The sequence below is a fragment of the Rhopalosiphum maidis genome, chromosome 2 (genome assembly GCF_003676215.2).
Source record: "Rhopalosiphum maidis isolate BTI-1 chromosome 2, ASM367621v3, whole genome shotgun sequence".
Taxonomy (NCBI): domain Eukaryota; kingdom Metazoa; phylum Arthropoda; class Insecta; order Hemiptera; family Aphididae; genus Rhopalosiphum; species Rhopalosiphum maidis.
Window position 1 is genome coordinate 71,600,833 of NC_040878.1, and position 23,965 is coordinate 71,624,797.

Genomic DNA, 23,965 nt, shown 5'->3' on the forward strand with positions numbered 1-23,965 from the left:
AAATATGTATACTAAGTTGTGTATACTTTGGTATAAGTATTAAAAAATACTCATACCGAAAATATAAAAATGTACTGAAAGGTTACCCATAAGTTGTTATTACTGGAATTAAAAAATAAAGCCTAATTTCTTCTAATTTTTAAAATCGTCTTTAATTATACTGCATTTTTCATGTCATTCAAAAAATATTAACCAACAATCATAACGACTTGAAACGTTTCACTGTTATTTAAATCATTATTATTATACATAATTATTTTAAACTATTTATACTTTAAACCTATTCATGCTTTAGTATAAAACTACATGGTATTGACTTATAAATTAATAACAATATTGTACCTACGTAATATTTATATATTATAATATGATAGATAATAAATACTATTTTTAGATAATTTCTATAGATATACCATCTATTATAATGATATTATGCGTGATGTGTTGTACAAAATGTATTCAACCTATTAATTTACCATTGGAAAAATAAATTACTAATACCATACTATACATAAATTTTAAGATAATAATATTAATTCTTCACCATACTTTCATCTATTTCAGTACCTCTGTCACACATGTAACTTTGAATATTTTTAAAATTATTTAAAAAATAATAGTAGGTATATAATATGAATATATTTGCTTAAAGTAAATCGATTTCAAAATTAGATAAGTTTTAAATGACCATTTAATTTTATACAATACCAATTGGGTCACATAAACATATACTATTTAATGTATTTTCCAATGAATTTAATTATATTATTATTGATACCTATACCTAATTATGTATTGTATGTTTTCAATACAATTAATTTGATTTCGAAATCGTGTGAACAATTTACACAGCCAGCCGTGTTTATTACTGTTGAACTATTCACTATAAATAAAAGTGTTTAATGTTAATGCTTGTCAGTGTTAATATCGTTTTATATTGTGCGTCAAGTTTAATTTACACATAATAGACATAATGGAAACATATAAATTACAATCGGGTGGCAGAATGCCAGTAATAGGTTATGGGACATTTTTGGTAAGTCTTTTGAAACTAATATTAATCGAATTGGTAAATAATAATATTAATATATACGAATTTAAGTAATTATTCTCTTTTTACTCTCAATGTCTCTCGTATTATCCTATCATATTGTCCTCTATGTCGTTATATCATACTCAAAATATGAGCGATCAAACTTCTAATTTCTATATTTCTATTAAAGTTATTTACAACTTAAATTATTTACATACCGTTTAATTTTTGTTTTAAAGTATATTAAGAACTAATATTTAATGTTAATCTTCCAATTGCCTAAATATCAAGCACCTAATACTAGATAACACAATAAAACTTGGACACTTCATGGAATTGGTTTAGAAACATTATAAAATATTTAAATCAAAAAACTGTTATCAAAGTTTTATAACATTTTAAAAAACCATCCTTCCAAGTTTTATATTTTTGTACAATATTTCTACATCAGTATTAAATATTAATTTTATAAAAAACAAATTAAAAAATTATATTATATAGAGCACTATATTATATGAACTACATATTCCTATATAACCGATTATATATTTACTAATAATGACTAATTATCGTCCTAGTCCGTAAATCTGTATGTTCCCTACGCCTCGCATTCGCACGATTAAGGGACATAATCAATGAATCAATTAATTTAGAACTTATTATACATTTTATTAAAATTAAAATTAAGTTTAACAAAGGTAAAAAATAATATTAAAAATATTTAATTATAAAATTATAATAACTTTATTGATGCGCTATATATTGGGATATACTCATATATTATATATTATAATCTATAGTATTTAATATCTATTTATATTTTTAATATTTAACGAATTTTTTTGATATAAATTTTTATGAATTGTATTTAATTTTTCGTTTAATAAAAATTATATTACTAAATAATTGATTTATTTAACACGTCTCTTAATCGTAAGATTTCCGTTCGACAGAGCTATACACAACTTACAGCACATAGTGTAGTAATAACAGACCAGTACCCTCATATATAAATTATAAAATATCCATAGAAACAAAGACTGACTCTTTAGAATCTGTTTTCGTATGCAATGATTTATTATTTTGAACACACGATTGAACACATCCATTACAGAGACTCAAAGGACAGATACACTCGAAACCTACAATATAGCAGGGTGACTTCCTTGTTTTTTTTTTCATTTTATTATGCAATTTCATTCAAATTAAATAACAAATATAAGAAATGGTTTAGAATAATCATTTATTTTAATAGTTGTACATTATTAAATTAATTTTATTTTGATCCAGCTTAAATGTATATTACAGAGATGTACATTTGTATACTAAAAATGTATAAAATATACACTATCGTATTATACATGCTAAATAGAATTATTTTATACAATGGTTTTAAATTTGTACAGTAAAATTTTAATTTAATTATATTTATACACAAAACTTTAACTGTCAGGACTACAGAAATGAGAAAGCAAAAGTATTTTGCTTAATATTTTATTAAAATAGTTATTAATTACTTCATAATTTACTAGTCATTGGTTATTAATTATTACTTATTACTTTTAATTTTAATTTTTAATTACTCTAATTTATATTAATAAGATTCAATTTTCAAACGGGAAATGGTTGTTTAATAAAGTCTAAGTTTAGTAAGTAATTTCAAATTTGCATTTTTTTAAATAAATAATTTCATTTTTAAACCATATAGTATAATGTAATCGTATAAGGCGTATACAATTTATATAATACAAAAATGTATTATACCATACTTTGGTACTCACAGTATTATACAAACGTGTATACAAATATAATACAAGGTATAAAATAGTATACCTAATACAAAAATAAATACCGTATTTTGATATAATTACGTACATAACATATAATATCATTTAATTAGCTTGATTATAATTTAAAATGTATAACCATATTAAAACTTTTTAACAATAACTTATTTACTCTATTAAATTATGACTTTAAATATTATTTTAGGCTACAGGATTTGAATTAGAAAAATCTCTAAATATAGCACTGGAAACTGGTTATAGGTTCTTCGACACAGCCATTGGTTACAACAATGAACCTGTCATCGGAAAGGTTTTACATGAATGGATATCAGCTGGTAAAGTGACTAGAGAAGAACTGTTCATCTTAACTAAAGTAGTTTCAAAATTATTTCCTAAACAAAGATTAAAACATTATGACATAAGTGTATTATTACGCAGCTTCCGTGTTTTGGAAATCGACCTGAAGATGTAGAGAAATATATTAAACAATCACTAGAAGACTTACAGCTAGATTATATTGATATGTATCTAATACACCTTCCAATTGGTGTTTTTAAAAATGGTAAATCTGATTACAGTGAAATGGAGTTAGATAAAAGTACGGATCACCTAAAAATTTGGAAGGTAGGTTGCTAAAACATATTTTTATCTTAACGATGGATATGGTAATCATTAATCAATAACCAGCTTTATAACTCAAGATGTTATCACTTATTTTTATATTGCCAACAATAAAATATATAATAACTGAACAATTATGTTCCAGTGTTAATAAGACACGTCAATTATTTCAGAAAATGGAGGAACAAGTGCACAATGGTCGTACGAAATCAATCGGCTTGTCAAATTTCAATATTAAACAAACACAAAGGATATTAGATAATTGTGAAATTAGACCCGATAGTCTCCAGAACGAAAATCATTTGTACTTTCAATCCCCGGAAGTAGTGGAATTCTGCAAACATAATGGTATAATCTTGATCTCTTACTCGAGTCTGGGCATGAAGGCATTTAAAGAAGCCGCGGGATTATCTTGGAAGTAATGAGACGAAAATAAGATTTTTCGTGTATTACTCAACTTTGAAAAAAAGGTTTAATAACTAATCAAATGTTTGTATGTATGTGTATGTGTGTATGTGTATGTGTGTGTGTGTGTGTGTGTGTGTGTGTGTGTGTGTGTGTGTGTGTGTGTGTGTTTTTGGTGTTTTTTAAACAGTAATAAACAGTTACCAGAAATGTTGGAAAACGATGTATTAGTCAAGATAGCAAAAAAGCACGGCAAGACTCCAGCTCAAGTGTTGTTGCGGTTCATCAATCAGAAGGGTATGGCTGTCATACCTAAGAGCACGATCCCGCAACGAATAGTAGAGAATTTTAAAGTACTTATATATATAAATATATTTTTTTTTTGTATAGTTATTTGTTAACATTAATTACATTCGACGAAATAATTATATACCTTATCATAATATTAACGGTTTGTACGTTTTACCCGAAAGATTTTCGATTTTAAACTGAATACGGAAGACATGCACGCTCTACGCAGTCTGGACGACGGAGAAGGAGGGCGTATCGTACGATTCCCAATGATTAAAAAGTAAGTCACATTTCCTTGTTTTATTAATTAAATTGAAGTCCAATTTTAAGCTATAAAGTTTGATAGTTCCAAACCAACGGATTACGCTATTTATTAAATTAAATGAATATATTTTACTTTTTTTAATGACATGTTATCACAATTTTATAATCGTCAAATTCATATTATAAACAAAAATCTTACTCAAACCCAAATTTAATTTTTTTAAAGCAGAAATCGAAATACGAACCAATATTTGTAAAAAAGTTTGTTTAGTTCTTACTGCATATTTATTTTTATTTACCTAAATAAATCCTTAACTATATGTTACTTAGTTGATTAATCGTTTTTCCATATGAAATTAACGTTCAGTTTTTACAATTTCCATATATATATTATACACATGATATATCATACCAAAAATTGAATAAATTTGGAAACACTTAATTACTATATACATATTTTTATACCTACATAGAGCAATAACAGATAATACTGCTCTACACATTAATAATATAAAATATAAAATATTTAATTACCACATTAATTATATCACATTATCGTTTATCAGACCCTATTAGTCTAGTGACTGTTTTCAAACTTATTAAACACTCTGTATACCATTAAAAATAAGTAGGTACCTAAGAAAATACTATTATTATTTTAGATATAGTATAAAATACATACAATTGTATTTATTTAAGTTTAAAATACAAAATCGTATATATTTATTTAAGTTTAAAATACAAAATCGTATATATTTTTTAAGTTTTATATGAAGTTTCCTAAGTACGTCCCAAAATTACCTTTTTAAATGTTCCAAGTGCGTCCGAAATAAGGTATCACTCGAGTGCGTCCCAAGAAAAAATGTTATATTTTTGACATAGCTCTAATAATTAGAGTCTAATGCGTCTCAATTCATTTAGAGGTACCCAATTATCGAACTTAAAATAAAATGCAATTTCTCTACCATTTACAGTGCTTCACAGTTATAGCTATAAAAATTAAACACTAATAAATTAATATAGTTTGAGATTTTAATGGGACGCACTCAGGATATCCCCGTTTTATAAAAGTTAAGTTGGTGGCCGTTAATATTGACATCCAACCTTAATTTATATTCAAAAGAATCTAAATTGAAATCGAAAGTTATTTTTTATTTTATGAGACGGTGAAACTAACAAAATCTATGTTTCTAGTCCCCATTATTAACACAATGACACATATTTATCAACTAATGTATTATTATTATTAATTTATAAATAAAATACAATTTTTACTAAATGTTTAAAATTTTTTTTTTTTTTAGTATTGAAGATCACCCAGAATATCCATTTTGATCCTGTAAAGATAATATTCTTAAACGTAAAATATATATAATTTCTGAACAAAAATAATAAAATATGATCAATATAGTTCTTGTCAATGTACCTTACATATATTTCTATACTTTTTGCCGTTTAATAATAATCCGTAAAACTGTTATATTCCATTATATCTATGTCAACATCATTTAAACTATTAATTATGCCAACAAGGCTACGATGCAAAACAATTAATTATTCGCCTTATTATAATATAATGAGTAAAATATTAATTTTTTAACCAATAATACAAATAATAAATAAATAGAGATATTTTATTATAAAAAAAAATTTTAATTATGTACATAGGACGCTAATAATATTAAAATTTTATAAATTATTATTTTTTAATGGTTTAACTGCTAAGAAATGATTTACGTTTCTATGATAGTTAAATATGTATAACAGTATAACTTTTAAAAATTCAAAACTTTTTAAGCACATTGACATAATATCATTTAATACCCAAATTTCCCCTCCCCCGCGTAGCTACATCGATTATTATTAATATTGACTCACAAAAAACTCATAAGAATTTTTTTTTGTTTCTATAAGGTTGCTATTGGTTACCCAAAATAAGATAGTTATTATAATTGGATATAATATTTGACTGTATTTTATATTTAATCAAAACAACCTAAACTACTATGTTAAAAACATATGTAGTTTACATTTAACAGAGTTAAGACAAGGTAAATCCACTAGTGTTATTTAATTTGCCACAGACAACGCCGTATACGATCAAAAATAGTTATCTACATAGATTTTGATATATTATCTACATGTCATAAAATCAAAGCCTAAAACGGATAACTCTTACACCTTTCCACAGTCTTCAACCAATCTTGATTAAGTTTTCGTCAATATATTCAGCAAGATCTATGTGTCAGAGGCTATATTATTTTGTTGAACATAGTTGATTCACGAAAAATTATAATTTTTTTTATTATTATACTTATTGTTAGGTACCATTGGTTAAGGAAAATAAAATATTTTTTATGATTTGATATAATTTTAGACCTTTTTTTTTTTTTGTATTTGGTCAAGAGAACACATATAATTCTGTTAAATATCTGTGTAGTTTATATTTAACATAGTTTAAGAAAGGGTACATACATGATCAGCTAAACAGTATAAATACGTTTATATATAATATAAGTACCTATTAACTATAGGAACCAACCGTATATTACATGGTTTAAGTTTTGAGACAGAATTTATACCTTTCTGAGTAGGTTTTTCCTTTGATATTTGATCCAATTATTTAACGAAGATATATTATATAAGCTGTGAATACGTACGACGACTTAACAGCATACCGTAAAGGCGTAAAGGATCCCCGGATAACGATCGGAAAGGAAGCGTTACACTCGTGAAGTAATTAAAGTCCGTAATATCGTGTTGTATATAATACTGCATACCTACTTGAGTACATAAAAACATTAATTACTTTTGAACAATACGCTTATAATCATACACAATATATTTACCAATACTGTATTGGTATATAGTGAGTCTTGTGTTGTATTAATTAGAAATCGTTTCTCAAATCCGAACAGTCAATTTAAACTATTTATATATAATATACAATACATGCATAGTATACAGAGTTTTCACAAAGATTTACAGATATTCAAATTGGCGTGGTGGATACCGCTATCCCGCCGACACTTTTAAACAATAAATCTTACTATAAACTGTGGCATTGAAGGAAATAGTTTTCTTTTTATTTCGATAAGACAGATAGCAATAACAAAACGAGTATTAATTGAAATCTTGCTACATTTGACTAAATCCATTCTTGATACGTTCATAGCGGCAAACAAACGGTACTATATTATATAATATATATACACCTGAATTTCACTGCTATATTTTGTCTCAAAATACTCAGAATACGATTCGTCAAGTCCACTTATCAAACGTATCCGATGACACCCATGGTATACAATACAACCATCTATTGCAAATATGATCCGTTATGACTTTTAAATCGTATTAAATTATATAATTTATTTTTATAATATTACCATATTAGTTGTTTATTTATTTTATAACAATTTCAACAAATTTAACGTTATTAAAACATTTTATTTTAAGTATCAAAGTGTGGACTAGGTACTGAAAGAAGAGTATTCTGGAATCACGGAAAAAAAACTGTTGAAGTACACAGATATACAGAACACATATAATATAATAATAAGTATAATTAAACGATGTACGATAGTGTTATAAGGCATAATATAAATCAATGACTAACTGTGCATACCAACTATACTACACAAGACATATATGCTATAGCAGGGGGAGGGGCCAAATTGCGGCTCTCTTCATCGACGTATGCGGCTCGCAATCTTGTTTATAAAAACCAAAATTTTTATTTTTATTCGCATACATTTATAAAAAAGAATGTTTTGTTATTATTATTATTATTTTATAATTTTATATTTCGTAATTTGATGTGTTTATCGGATGTTAGCTATCGTTATTCATTTCGTGATATAAAAGTACAGATTAGATAATTTGGCTCTTGATATAATTGCATTAATATATGTGGCTCGAGTACATTGTCATGTTGGCCACCCCTGTACTATAGTATTATAAAAATGTATAATCAGCGTCTGCTGAAATACAGTAAGAACATATTACTTATACACTACATGATATAGGGTGTTTTGTTTATAATTCCAATAAAAACTAAATTCGTATATTTTATTAGATATTAGTTCTAATTATAAATTAAATTTTATGTATTTTTTATTTTATTTTAAACGCCATACAACTTTTACAATATAGTACATATTAATAAAATATACATAATAACATATTATTGAGTATCTATTAATTAAATCATACAATATTATATAGTAAGCTCCAGAAAGTTAAATATAGCAGAACAAAAACCCAAATTAGAAAAAAAGTGTTGACTTGTTTCTGTAAATTATATATTTTTATTACTTAAAAATCGCCTATATCTTTCTGTTGAGAAATCCTAGTTACTAGCAGGTAGTTTGTTGGTAAATATGTGTCTGTGTAAAAATGATTAATATCTTAATATATTTGTATATACCATACAGGTGGTATTTTATACTATAGACTTAGAGATTTTATAGTATAGAGCTTGTCTGTAGTATTATTAAAATAAAAAAAGTACCTATACGTTAATCATTACCTACATTATTGTACATAATATCTTTTTATGTAATGATTACAACAATTATGTACTTGATATTAACAATTCCTTAACTGCTATTTTTATGAAATAAGATATCGATGATAATACAGTGACACTATAAGAATTATAATTACCTGTATGCTCTACGATAAGCAAAATAAACGATAAAATAATAATAATTTGTATTGAATAAAATAAATGCATTTTTTTTTATTAATTTTTTTTTTTTTTTGATTTGGTGTTTTTAAATAAACATGATAGACACAATTATAAACCAAAATAATGATGATGAAAATATAATAGTCATCAATATAGGACATAATTGAAAAAAATGGCAAACCATTAGATTGTGCACAAAGTATTTTCATGTTACTACGTAGTATTATCTGATTTTGCTAATGCACAGATCACTTGCCCTGCATTTGTATGTTACAGGTATTTGCACAATATTTTATTATGGTGTATAGGCAATATGCTTATACCATACCTAAATCCATAATAAACTGCACGTGTTATTAACATATTATTTTAAAATTGCATATTAACATAATGAGTCGACAAGGAAGTCCGGTTTACTCGTTGTAAACAATGCAGAACTATAGACAATTTATTTTCTCCCCACTGTATGTGATGTCTTGGTTTATATTATTCAACACATTGTATAATAAGTTAAATAATAATATTATATTTTCTTAATCATTAAAACATATTTTATTACCAAAATATACCTATTAAAAGTACGCAAAAATTATTAATGAAAATATTCAATTTTCAAAAAAAAAAAACGGGATGGCGGGAAATACAATTAATAACGATTTATTTTTCAAGTGTGTTTAAATCTAGCCCAACTGACATGATGGCTATCAATATTATATTCAATAGGCGGTACCATCGTCTTTTTGTTATTTCTTTGTACGATGTGATTGCACATAATGGTGCAAAATCGATTACTCTAAAATAAATACGACCGATTTCTCACAGATACGTACAAGTATATATATTTATTTAGACCAATACAATTAATAATAAAATAATGATTGTTATAGTCATCGATAAAGAGCTATTTATAACAATGTATTATAAATAGCTTACTATAAAAATCAAATTTATTTAAGAGCCCAATCGCTTGTATAACATGTTCTTATTAAATTAATAGTTTTTGAAACCTGCACTTATTTTTAATTAGTAATATGTTTTACATATTTTTTTATATACTATTTTATTAATTTTTTTTTTTCATCATTTAAATAACCATATCTATTATCTGTGTATTATTTTAAATAAAAAAAAATATTTATAACTTATTATTTATTTAAAAGTCAAGTTATAGGCAACGTAGCATGTTTAGCATATTTTAGTGTATAATTGTAAATAGATAAGCTTAGTTTAAGACAAAAACAACATTTTTAGAAGACTATTCGTAAGTCACAATAATAGACATAAAATATTGAGATACTGTTAATTGTATAAATTAGTGTAAGTTGCAGCCCAGTTAAAACGTTGTTCAAAATGCAATTAAATTTACAATATTGTATTATGTATATAATAGGTGCCCATACCAAAATACTATTACGTTTTTGTAGAAATAAATTACGTTTCTATAATGACCCGATAAATCATTCATTGTTGCATTGTTTTTAATTTATTTAAACGACTTTGACTTATTCGGTTAACTTAATCAATATAATACTATGTAAATTAACATTTTAAGATTAATTACTTTATCTATTTTTATAATGAAAAATAAGCTAATTTGTAAAAAAATATTTATAAGCATAATATGTATGTAGATTGTAGATATATTTAAAAATAATGTCAACCTACTAAAATTCAATAATCGTTGAATTATTTATTATTCAAGTTGTTTTCGATTTTTGTTAACCCAGTTATTATTTTTTTAAATTTAGATATTTTTTACGATCATAAATATATTATGTTAGTAATTCACCACTATACCTACTCGACTCACAATATCATTTTTTTTAAATGTCTTTCAAAATAAAAACTGCTTAAAATAATGTTCAATATTGATATAGTAATCGTTTAAAAGCATTAACTCTCTCATAATAACAATACAAAATTGTTTTCGTTAACTTTAAAATAATTTTAAAAAAAATTAATGATTTGTCAGTAATTGTACACTAGAAACAAGTTAAAACTTTGTAACACCACATGCTTGAACGAAATAGGTTTTAAGCTTATTTCCGTCTTCCGGTGCAATAAATTAATTAACAATAAAGTTATTCATTTTTAAAATTAAAGGTATAGAAGGAACGCCGTGTCATCTATGAAAGACGATGATAAATAACAAATTGAACAAAGTTTGAACCACATAAGATGCACACTTTTAATGGGTAATGGAGTGCACGAGGATAACTACTATATAACTACTATATTATGTTGCTTGCTCCCACGTAAGCTCAGAAAAAAATGTATACATCTATGCCCATGACCATAAAAACTAATAATAATAATGTTTACAAAGAAATATTAAAAATCGATAAAAACTTTAAAAAATATTTTTCGAAAAATATTTATTTTAACATCGGCCAACTGAGCAAAAAATAATTTTTAAAAAATTCCGAGTTAAAATGGTCAAAAAAATGTACATGGGCATCGCGGTATAGCTATGTTATGTTAATATTATGTCGGAAATATGATCTATACATCAAATCAGAGAACAAAAATAAAATGGTTTATCTATACGCGTTACGCTAAATGATAGTATTAGACAACCAAATTTAACATGGCTGCATTTTGTACGGGCAACGAAGTGTATGAGGATAACTAGTAAAATGTATACTTGTTTACCAATAATATTAGGCTTCAACATATAATTTTGCTATAATTTATATTATACACAGGGGCAAAATGTATGGGTAGAGAATAAATTTCGAATTCTTACTCTTGTTAAAATAACATATCTTTGTAAAATAATTATTAATTAGTAATTAAACATGCAATAACATTATAATATTTGGTAATCGTTCTAAACCTACGTTTCATGCACCAGTACGTATTTTTATAAGTATTCCAAAAATAAAAAAAATATTTTAGTAGAAATTTAACAGCTGACGAACAAGAATATACATTTTGTTAAACACATATTCAAAAAGAAAGATTCAATAATCATATTTACCCCTCATTTATCCTTTAATTATGCAATTCCAAAAACAAGAAAAAATGAAATTATACATGCTTGTTTAATCACTCTGTATACATATTACATAGTATGGTTACACTGTGCCACGCGAAAATCATGATAGTAAACTGTCATAATAAACAATATTGTAACAGAACTGAACAGTATGATATCATATAATATACATAATAGACATCATGTATATTTCAATGATCAATGAATATTATAATGGTGTGAAGGACATAACTCGAGTTAAAAAGGAATTGGGGGCCTTAGCTCTTCCAAATATTTTTAATACATTGCATAACGTTTGTTTTTAATAAAACCCCATAAAAACTATTATTTTATACAGTATACCTACTGACTATTATTATTATCAATGTATAAATAATAACATATTATAACATACCTATTTGAATAAGTTTATATAAAATAACAAAATTTAAATACATCATGTAATGAATATTATAGTATATTATATATTGTACTATAATTTTTATCATATTATAATATATTGTATTATTGCTAATATAAATATTATATTAACGAAACGTTATAAAATGTATTCAAACATAAAATATCAAACTAGTGATTGATTATTACAATGCATTTGTATAGTTTGTTCAACTTTTTAATCATGGTTTGACTTACTTGATAGTTAAATAATTATAATGTAAAATGTATTAATTAAATTAATTTATGTAAATGGGTCAAGATCCACATAATATTTCAATAAATAAATAAATAAATTTAAAAAAGTTATCTTTTAACATTAGAAATTTCTAATGTAAATTTATAAAAAAATCTTTAAAAACTCTTAGTTTCAGTCCTTAGAAACATAAAATTAAAGTTGTATTTAATACGATATATTACCTATTTCCAATTTATCTTTTTAAAGAATTAGAAAAAAAGTACCTACATAAAATTAATATAACATTAATTGTAATATACTCGAAATTGTATACAAATACGCTTATTTTGATAGTTCAAGTGAAATGTAATCAATATTGCCTGTATTTTAAAATTATTTATTTAAATTTTAGATTGACTATTGTATAGAATATTACCATTTCATATTAATTTTGTAACTATAATCAGCCGAACGTTTTTATTTTTAAAAAAAAAGATCGGTCTAACATATATAATAGGTATCTACAAAGACTGAAGAAAACTCTACTTCAAAGTATTTTCAGATCCGTTATCGGTATCATTCATAAAGTCATAACAATACCTGTTCGTTTTTAACCAATTCAAGTTCATAATATATAAGTAACATAAACTTATAAGTTATAGGTATAATATTACTATGTACTAAATCCACACGTCAGTGTGATCAGTCATTTTTAACAATAAAATACAATATAAAATTATTTATTATTACAATTATTTACATTGTCAACTAGGTATTATGTTGAACAGGTATAATAATAACCTACAGTGTAGTAACTGTGCAGTGAAGAACGCTCCACGTCGCGCTCCACGGTCTTCGAATTGTAGTCGTTCGTACTTCGCTGATATTATTATTTTTATTATAATATTGTGTACGATACAATACCTATATCTATTCCTACCTCTATATTATATCAGAAGCCTCCCGAGACGGCACGCATACCATAAACAACGTCGAGTGGACCGCTGCCGTAGTAATCGGCAGGTGCCCACACTTAGCCGCAGTCGTCACTCGTCGCCGGTCCGTCCGCTAGCACACAATACATTTTGTCCTAATATCATATTATTTTTAGAGGTACAAGACTACCACGCAATGAAGTACCTGAAATTGAGTTCCGGTGGAAACATGCCGATGGTCGGCTACGGTACATGGCAGGTAAGTGCTACTAGCGGAATAAAACATTATAATACTATGCCTATAGGTACACATTGTACTCGCATATCAAGGCCGGGCGAATAAATAACAATTTTGACGAGATCTTAAAGTTTATTACTGCAGTTAATTGCATTTTTTAAATAACTCCGTTTAATTAAAATACAATTTAAAAAGTTTTTTGTTTACATCGATTTGAATACCTTTTCTTTTCGCGAGAGATTTTTCCTATTATAGTGGACTGCGAGAAGTCATACCACTATGTAACCAATAACCATATATGTGGTTCAAATACTAAATGTACATTAAAATATAGGTATATGAGTTGACTTAGCTTGGGTTCAATTAAAAGTATATCGTTAAGTTATAATTATCTTAACTCGACTCATATTAAATTTTTAAAGCCCAGCCTTGATTGTTAGTCGTATTAATATAACCAATTTAAAAATTTAAAAATTATATTCAACTATATAAATATATAAGTATAACTATATAAGTATTTATATTAAAATTATCCATAGTAATTTTACGTTATATATTATGTTTGTATTGTTTCAATGCATTTCATCCGGTGTATGATGACACTCTGATTCGACAACAATAATATTTCATGATTATTGTTATTAATATAATTATTATTATAACAAACTCAGATGGAACGTAGTGATGACCAAAATGTAGGTACAACTCAAAAAACGATATAAAAACATACACTGTACAATCGAGTAAACCACTATTCTCATTGTAATAGAAATAATATTGCTGTAGTAAATACCATATATTATATTATACACGTATAAGGTGATTCACCATGCATACTCATTCTGGAGTCTTACCTTATGGTAACTCCTTTATTTAAAATCTAGTTAGAGTAATTTTTAAGTATACCATAATGACGATATTTTCAGATACTTAGATTTTAATATCATTATTACCATTTATAGTGTCATAAAGTTACAAACTTCGTTATTTCAAAGATATAGGTATTTAAAAGATCTTTTTACTGTAAATTACTAAATGGATGACATTTTTGAAAGATTTGATGTACTTATCTAACTACATTTTCAAACGAACAGTTTCTAAGTTATTAATCGCATTATGTACTAAGAGTTGAAGAATAAAAATCTCAAATAATGATTTTACATAAAACTACATACTACACTCGTAGGTAAAACTCAGTGTATTCATTTTAAAATTTAATGACATCACCACATCCATCTAATATGCTACCTACACGCCATGCCTAGCTAAAAACTTAGTAAAAACGTAGACGTATAATTAGTATGCCATATAATTAGTAGAAGTATAATGATTAGTATATTATAGAATATATTTAATAATTAATTAAAAAGTACCAGGCAATAACCTTAAAGACGAATCATTTTAGAAAATAATTGTAATATTCGTTTTAATGTATATTATTGACTTGGTATATTAGACATTTTCTTATTGTATATAATTGACTATCACGAGTAACGTGATTGGATTCAGTGACATTATGCCATTATGGTTGAATGTTATAAAGCACCTTTGCGCGTCGCCTGTTCTAACTGTGCATCAGCAGCTCTAGGTAACGGAAAATCACTACACTTACTTATTCCAACAATCCAATTTCTAGAAAAATTGATTGATATGGTTGTAAAAAAAAAAAATAATCAATAATAACAATGAATTTAAATTAAACGTACCAAAATTATTAAAGTATTTGTAAAAATAATAAATCCTAAGTCAAGCAGTTCAAAAATAAAAAAAAATCTATTTTCCTAGCTTATCAATAAGAACACTGTTATAAACTTATTTATTTTATTATTTAGTTAACGACGAGATGTTCGACATTTTACACACAATTATCTTACTAATGGACATGGTAGTCTGAAGTGACTTCACACTATGAGCCACATGTTTTTTAAAATTAAAACTAAATAATGTAACATAACCAAGGAAACGTTTGTAGTATAACTTGGTTGGTAATGTGGAAAAAAATTTGGGACAAAGTGAGGACTTGTTTCAAAACTAATCATTCTTAAAATGTTTTATCTTCATGCTGTTTGTATAATAATTATTACTGATAGGGAACATAATATATATTATTATTTATTTAAGATGTGAAAATTCCTATCGAAATAAAATATATAAGAATCATCATATTATTAATTTGATATCGAAGCAATTATTTGTATTTGCTAAAACGTTTACATTTTTGGGCAGTCATCATGATAATTTAGTATAATGTATAAATATTTCATCATTGACAGAGAAAGTTATACTTTGGAATTATTTAAAATGGTTATTAATAAATAAACGTATTACACTTATTAATAAAACATAGGTATAAGCCATTTTCTTTATTAACTAACCATTTACTTCGATGACTAAATATTGGGATGGACACTAATATGTAAAATAGTTATTATTAATGTGTCTTGACGTCTTCCATAATAATATATTATGATAGTATATTACGTATACATGTCTAATCATACATTGCTGAACCTGTATACATAACTAATAGTTTCTAAATTTAGTTATAGACTATACCAATCATTATAGTATTCTATTATAGTACCATTATAGTTATAGTATTATATTTTCAATCGTAGGTACTATCACTACTTCTACAGACAGGAGTCTTTAATTTGTTTAATAGTGTATACTATGTATATATTTATTTTTATATTTGATAAACATCAAGTCTTAGGAATTAGTTGATTTTACTATATTATTTACTCAAAAATTTAATTTTTTTCTTTTATTCCCGTACAATATATAATACATTTATAATATTTTTCTTGTCTACGTAAATAATTATTTCGTTTAAATAATTCAACGACATTCACATTTAGATTAAGCGGCTTCACATTCCAACATGTGTTAATTAACTCATTAGGTATGGCAATATATTATTATATTGGAAATGTTACATTCGCTATTAGGTGATTTTGGTGTGCGTTTACTCGTGTGTAAGTAGTAATGTCTAACTTAACCTTAAAAATTGAACAGAAACAAAAAATTAAATACCCCATCTATATCAAAGCAGATATAGTGTAATAAAATTATTTTTACTTTGTACTGTTAAAAAGTTAAAAAAAAAAAATGTTTTAAATAGTTTTTAAACATTACTTATAATGTATAAGCCCGTGTAAGAACATACGTACGTGCCAAATAAATATCAAACCTTGACAATCAAATAAAAAAAATATAAAAATCATAAATATATGTAAGATAAATATGACCTCGACATAATATTATCTGTACAATAAATTACAATAATTAGGTTGATAGTCTAAGGATATCGCGTTTCATTTATTGACAATGCGAATAATGATGATGCAGACATTAAGCATATTATATACTGTAAACCCTCACTCACAGTATAGGCATACAAGTGTATAGATGTGAATTAGACTTACGCGTGTACAACAATAATACAATCGGAGTACATTTTTATTCATCGGAAAACATAATCAATGGATTGGGAGAAAAAAATTACTTTTAACGGTTTTTTTTTAATCTATTGTCATAAAACGGTTGTGACGTACCTACAGATTCACCCTCACGACTACAATACGTCAAAGTGTGTTGAAATTATGTTTTGAATTGTAGCTGTTATTCATCAATTATGAGTATTATACATTTTCAAAATTTGCCTAGCTAATATACTATATATGCGTTATTTAATAATTATTTTTAAAATATTGTTACTTTATAGTTTATATTTTTATTGTTTAAAATTCAAACGCACGTTAGAAATGAAGGTGTATGTGGTGTCAGCCCGGTCAATGCTTTACAAAGGTATTTTTTTGGGCGATTGAAAATTCTAACCTTGTGTATTAATTTCTTATTATTAATTGAACGCAAATTCTATTGATGAGTATGAATTTTTAACCTGTAAAACATGTAAAAACTACTGGAACTAATTTTTTATCTATAAAATAAACGTGAAATCAACCGAAATTTTTTGGCCTTATTCCATTTTTAAATTATTAATTAAAACGAAGTTAAATTTAAATTACATACATATTCTTTCTTAATTTAAAGCTTAACAATACGTTAAGTGTCATACACTATTAATTTATTATTTCTTAAATATTTAAATTTTTTTTATTATTATTATCGTGTAGATTTGATACATAATATCTGAAATCTAAAACATATTTTATAATATTAACATTTTGTTTACTGATAAAACATATAAAGCGTGTCATACTAAATTTTCATAGATATTTTTTTACTGATTAAAAATTTTTTTCTGACTGATTTACATTATAGTAGTAGTATCTATGTTGTCCCTAGAAACAGTAGAAATCGATTCATTATATTAGAGTTGCGTTATCATAGCGACCTTGTTGATAAATTTTATTTTAATTATTTGTTATTACGTATTTATATGATTAAATTTTACTTATTCGAATTTATTTTTTTATTTATTCAATTTTATTTATTTACATTATTTTAAATTTGTATCGTGTATAAGGGAATTTAGTTTTAATTTATTTATTTTTATTTTATGTAGATACTTATAATACACGTTTACATATAATTGTGCTAACAAATGTGAATATTATTTTTTTATAATATCCGTGGAATTTCAATTAATGTTATCTTTTAATTTTTGTATGTAAAAATATTTACATGTTATAAATTAGACCCTAAAATAGATTACCTGTAAATCAGTGGAATTCATAAACATTCATTTTATTATTATTGTATTATCACTTTCTGTGAACTCTTTGACAGGGTTTTATCGATTCTGTCAGACCTTTTTATACTCGGGGAATGGAATATTGATTCCACCAGTATCATTCGGTCATTAGAGGTAGTCTAAAAACACTCTATCGTTTTCACCACCTAACCGAATTATTTCCAAAAATATTAGTTACATAATTAAGTCAAATGTAAATAATATATAAGTTAAGAAAAAAATAGGATGACCATTGGCCACAAACTGATAGGTAAAGGAATCGATAAGTTGTACTTAGACTACTTAAACTGGCGAAGTTGATATTGGCGGAACTTTTGACGAGCAGATAATGCAGTTCGTCAGATATAACATCATTTATTCTTGTCTATCAATGACCGGAAGTCAATTCATGTCGGCGTTCTTACTTCTAGGAAATCACTTTTCCAGTTTTTGTCAAGTTTATTATGATATTATGTAAGAATTGCAATGTAAAACTACAACGAAGTACCAAAAAGCGTAAATGAGCTGTATATTCGGAATCGGTTTTTTGTAAAAGAAGATTTATCGTCATTCTAAAATTTAATACACCAACACAATTTATGTGATAGATTACACCCACTACAAGGGACAAACTCTCGTGTAAGATCTGCTTTCCAATTAAATTTGTGTTCAATGAAAATATATTAATACTAAGAATAATAGTAAACAGCTTTACGCCGTGTGATATACCATGATATTCATCAAATGATACGCAGTAATAAGTCTTTCAAACTCCAGAATCGCAACAAAACTACCAGTTATCATCATTTTGAGGGATGTTTAATATCTAAAGGTTATTCTATAGTAATGAAAACTACAATCACCAAGATTATTATTGAGGATAATAATATACTATGGTATTTTCTTGGAATTTCGTTATACTTTATTAACGTTAAAATAGTTTTACACTTCAAACATATCATCTCATAAAATGTTTAATATTTAGTCGATACTTTTTCCAAAAAAATAAATAATTTATTATTCAAATCAATAAATTATAAAACCGTAATAATTACAGTTTAAAATGATACTTTTAGTATTCGTGGACAATGTTTTATGGTGATAAGTACTATTTTTTTGTCAGTGTCTAATAACTTTATGATAACGTTCAACTATATATTAGGTACCTATAATGTAAAACAATGTGTTTTTCAACCGGTGGGTCATGTAAGTCAAAAATAATAAAACACCGATTTACAAAATAAACCGATAATGGTTTTCCCACTTATATGAAACTTTTATTGTTCAATTTTATACTTAATAAATAGATAGGGGTCGCGAAGTGATTGACCATATTTTATACCTTTTTTGAGGGGGAGAGACGAGACTAAAGGTTGAGAAACAATGATGTAAAATAATGCATTGTTAAAAACAAAAATCGTGTGTTGTGAATTTGTGAAATATATTGCATTTCGCTTGTCAATCAAATTAAAAAAACAATTTTTTGTCACACTTAATACTTAACCACTCACTGGAGAGCTAATTTTGGTATAGGTAAATATTACCTAAACATTTTATTAATTATTAAATGGATATGATCAGAAATAATGATCTGAAACTGTAGAACTTGACTTTTGTAGTAAAAATATATAGGTAAGCTAATACTTTCTGCGTATCATATTATTGATTATCTACAATGTACATCCGCTACAGCAATACAGCATCCGCTAGATCCTTCGGTAGGAACCACTGATCTATATGTTTTTAATCTTCCATTAATGAACATTTTAACATTCAATTAAACTAACCTCTGATGGGCTATTAATGTTTAAATTATTGTTAATTTTATTTTTATTTTTTAAAAACATTTATAAACAACGTTATCACCTGTATTCTCGTTTCAATTATATTAGTTCAATTTTGTTTTCAGAATTTTAAAAACTTTGATTTTTAAATATCGATTATAATGTTGAATATTTTTTTAAATTTTTATAACGTAATTTTATCAAACATAACTATTTTTAACAAAACACTTGTAGAATCAATACATCGTCATGATTTCAAATAAGTATTTCTTTATTTTTTTATTTTAGAACATTCAGTTAATAACTATTACAGTTCAAACAAGTATTTAAAACAAACAATACTTCATAATATTATAACTGTATAGTCGAGTATAAAATCGTTATTGGATATTTTTAGTTTTAGATCAATATTTTTTATACACATAAATTGTACCTAATTGTAATTTATTTTTCATCTCTAATTTATTGTTAAGAACCTACAGTAAAACATTACATTTTTAATACTTAATTACTTCATTGTTCTTACGGGGTGCCAATTGTAGGTATAGAAAAATTGATCTTGTAATCGTCTCGGTGTGCGGACGTGTAAATGCCGTCGGATGATTGGGACGACATTGTACGCGTTAAAACGTCAGACATTTTAATAAGTGTGTAATTCGAAATTGCTTATATATTATATATTTATTATGTATATTATGAAACCATCAATTTTAAACTAAATCGACCGTTTGTTTCACATTACCCAACATGCAGCAACTGTGGAGTACATGTAAACGAGTATACCTACGACCGTACTGTATTTATTATTTAGCCCAACCGCCCATTATAATATGACATGTGCAATAATATATCAATGCGCGTATAACAATGTATCTTTCCACAAATTGGTTTCCCCATACCAAATAGATGTGTCAATAAGTACCAGGTTGTGCATTCCTGCAGTGTATTGTATGACAATTATAGCTTATACGTCGTAGCTGACCATCAGGCGCTAATAAATGAGAATACTCCATTACTCCATTAAAACTACTTTAGTAGTAAATCCAAAAGTGTTTAAAGTGATGTAGGGGAGGGGTAATTTTTCAAAATTATGAAACTACAAGACTTATTAAAATAACTTGTGTGGAATATACACACCAAATGAAAAAACACACAAGGAACAATCTATTATAAAAAATAGCCTAAGGAGAGGTATATCGCCCTTCCTTTTATCAACTACTGTTGTTGCGTATTTAATATTATGTACTCGTTTATAAAATATATAATAATAATAATATATTAGAGTATGTATATGTATGTATAATATAAATATTATTTTGCTTTAATTTGCATTTCGGCATTAGTCGATAAAACATTAACGCAGCATTAACAACCGCCGAATGTTTGTTGTGCACCCACAAAATGTAATATTTATTCCTGTTAATAATCACTCGGATAGTAATATTGTACACATTATATTATACCACTGTACATAAAATAAGATAATTAAGTATGAAACAAAATAGATATAGTTTTCGTGTTACTGCACTGCGTATTTTTACGCATATATTATACAATCAGCCTTGATATCGGTTCAATTGTCGTTTAATAAAACTAATGCAATTTTTTATTATTGTAGGCCGTGGACAATGTTTTGGAATCGGCCTTGAATGAAGCCCTAACGTGTGGATACAGACACATCGACACGGCTACGGCTTACGAGAACGAACACGTCATAGGAAAAGTTTTGAACGAATGGATCACATCTGGTAAAGTGACTAGAGAAGAGTTGTTTATCGTCACCAAGGTACCTATTACAATATGCTCACCTGTCTTTATAACTGCGATTCGAATTCATGGTGTTGTGAATGTCAAGATTCAATCACCATGAGAAATAAATTACATAACTACCACCTAAACACAAAATTGATAACTTTGCAGCTCCCCCCTTTCAAAAATCGGCCTGAGGACCTGGAGGAGTGCTTAAAAAAATCGCTCAACGACTTGCAGCTGGACTACATTGACATGTACTTGGTGCATACTCCGTTCAGCGTGATCGTGGGAGAAACGCCTGCCTATAGCGACATGAAAATCGATACCAGTACTGATCACTTGGCGATTTGGGAGGTAAGGCCGTCGTCATAGCCATTTAAATAAATGTGTCACTCGTAATACGTTCGTAGTATTAAAAATTGGCGTATATTACCTATTTATTACACGAACGACTTGTGGAAATCACCATTACGATTCATTTGTAATGCGACGATCGAGCTTGATACACTTATTTATATATTGCAGATGATGGAGAAACAGGTAACTGACGGCCGAGCAAAGGCGATCGGCTTGTCGAACTTCAACATTCAACAGATACAGAGGGTGCTAGACAACTGTAAGATCAAGCCCGACAACTTGCAAATAGAGAATCACCTATACCTTCAACAACCTGAACTCGTAGAATATTGCAAAAGCAACGATATCGTTGTGACCGCGTATTCGTGTTTGGGTGCGAAAGGCGGCCGAGAAGTCATGGGGTTGAATTGGACGTAATAATATTATATTTTTACACAACATAATGACAACAAAATAATAAAAATATTATTGATTGACTTCATTAAAGAATGCGATAACAATTCTATTATTATCTATTATAAGCTTGTATGTATTATTTTAGCAAGGATTTACCGGAAATGATGGAAAACGACGTGGTATTGAGCATTGCGGAAAAACACGGTAAGACTCCGGCCCAAGTGTTGTTGCGGTTTATTGTTCAGAAGGGCATCGTGGTCATACCAAAAAGTACGAATCCACAGCGGTTAGCGTTAAATATAGAGGTACATATTTTTCTAATAAAATATATTGTATTTTTAATAATTATTAAAAGTAAATATGACATTTTTATGATATTAATATTTACATTTATTATTAAACAAATTGTATTAATAATAATTAATAATATAAATCATACTAGTCGTTGTAAAAAATTTCGTTTTGCCGATAGATTTTCGATTTTGAATTGGACGAGCAAGACATGGAGGCTATGATTGGTCAGGATGCAGGAGAAGGAGGCCGCATTATACGACTTTTATTCTTCGCTGGGTAAGTTATATTTTATTATCATAGATTAAATTTCATAAAACCAGATGGTGCACTTTAAACTTGTCATAATATTTGTAAACAAAGTTTATGGGACGTCACGTTGTTTGAAAACAATTTATTCTACGCCGATGGGTCCAATATATGTATCATCTGATTTTAATATACTTTTGCGATATTATTTCAATAGATCGTTCAGTTTACATGCACATAGTATATATTAAACGCACGGTTTATACCTTTTAAAATTTAGTGACTTTAACATCTATATTTTGATTTGCTATAGTCAAACATAATATAATATTCGGTCATGGTTTTATTTTTCCAGAATCGCAGACCATCCAGAATATCCTTTCGAAAAGATCGTTTGAACTCGAAATTAATTCTACTACAAATGCGACAGACCACTATTACACGCGAACGAACCAAATTCAAACTATATAAAACAGCATTTGATGATAAACGATTATTTAAATATTTATTATAAGCCTATTGGCTATTGCTATTACAGTGCTAGGGTTCACGTCAA

At 26.5% G+C, this 23,965-nt stretch overlaps 2 protein-coding genes across 2 annotated transcripts; both read left to right on the forward strand.

Moving 5' to 3' along the window:
- The first annotated feature begins 932 nt into the window (after positions 1–932).
- Positions 933–5,790, forward strand: LOC113551134 (1,5-anhydro-D-fructose reductase-like). The gene is made up of 7 exons (XM_026953181.1): positions 933–1,036; positions 3,026–3,193; positions 3,259–3,444; positions 3,615–3,859; positions 4,037–4,199; positions 4,320–4,417; positions 5,706–5,790. The coding sequence occupies exons 1-7, from the start codon at positions 974–976 to the stop codon at positions 5,734–5,736; spliced, it is 954 nt and encodes a 317-aa protein (XP_026808982.1). The 5' UTR covers positions 933–973; the 3' UTR covers positions 5,737–5,790.
- A 7,920-nt stretch (positions 5,791–13,710) lies between these two features.
- LOC113551133 (1,5-anhydro-D-fructose reductase-like) lies at positions 13,711–23,965 on the forward strand. Its single transcript, XM_026953180.1, has 7 exons — positions 13,711–13,902; positions 21,983–22,150; positions 22,285–22,470; positions 22,642–22,886; positions 23,015–23,174; positions 23,342–23,439; positions 23,765–23,965. Exons 1-7 carry the CDS (start codon positions 13,840–13,842, stop codon positions 23,805–23,807), a joined length of 963 nt encoding a protein of 320 aa, XP_026808981.1. The 5' UTR covers positions 13,711–13,839; the 3' UTR covers positions 23,808–23,965.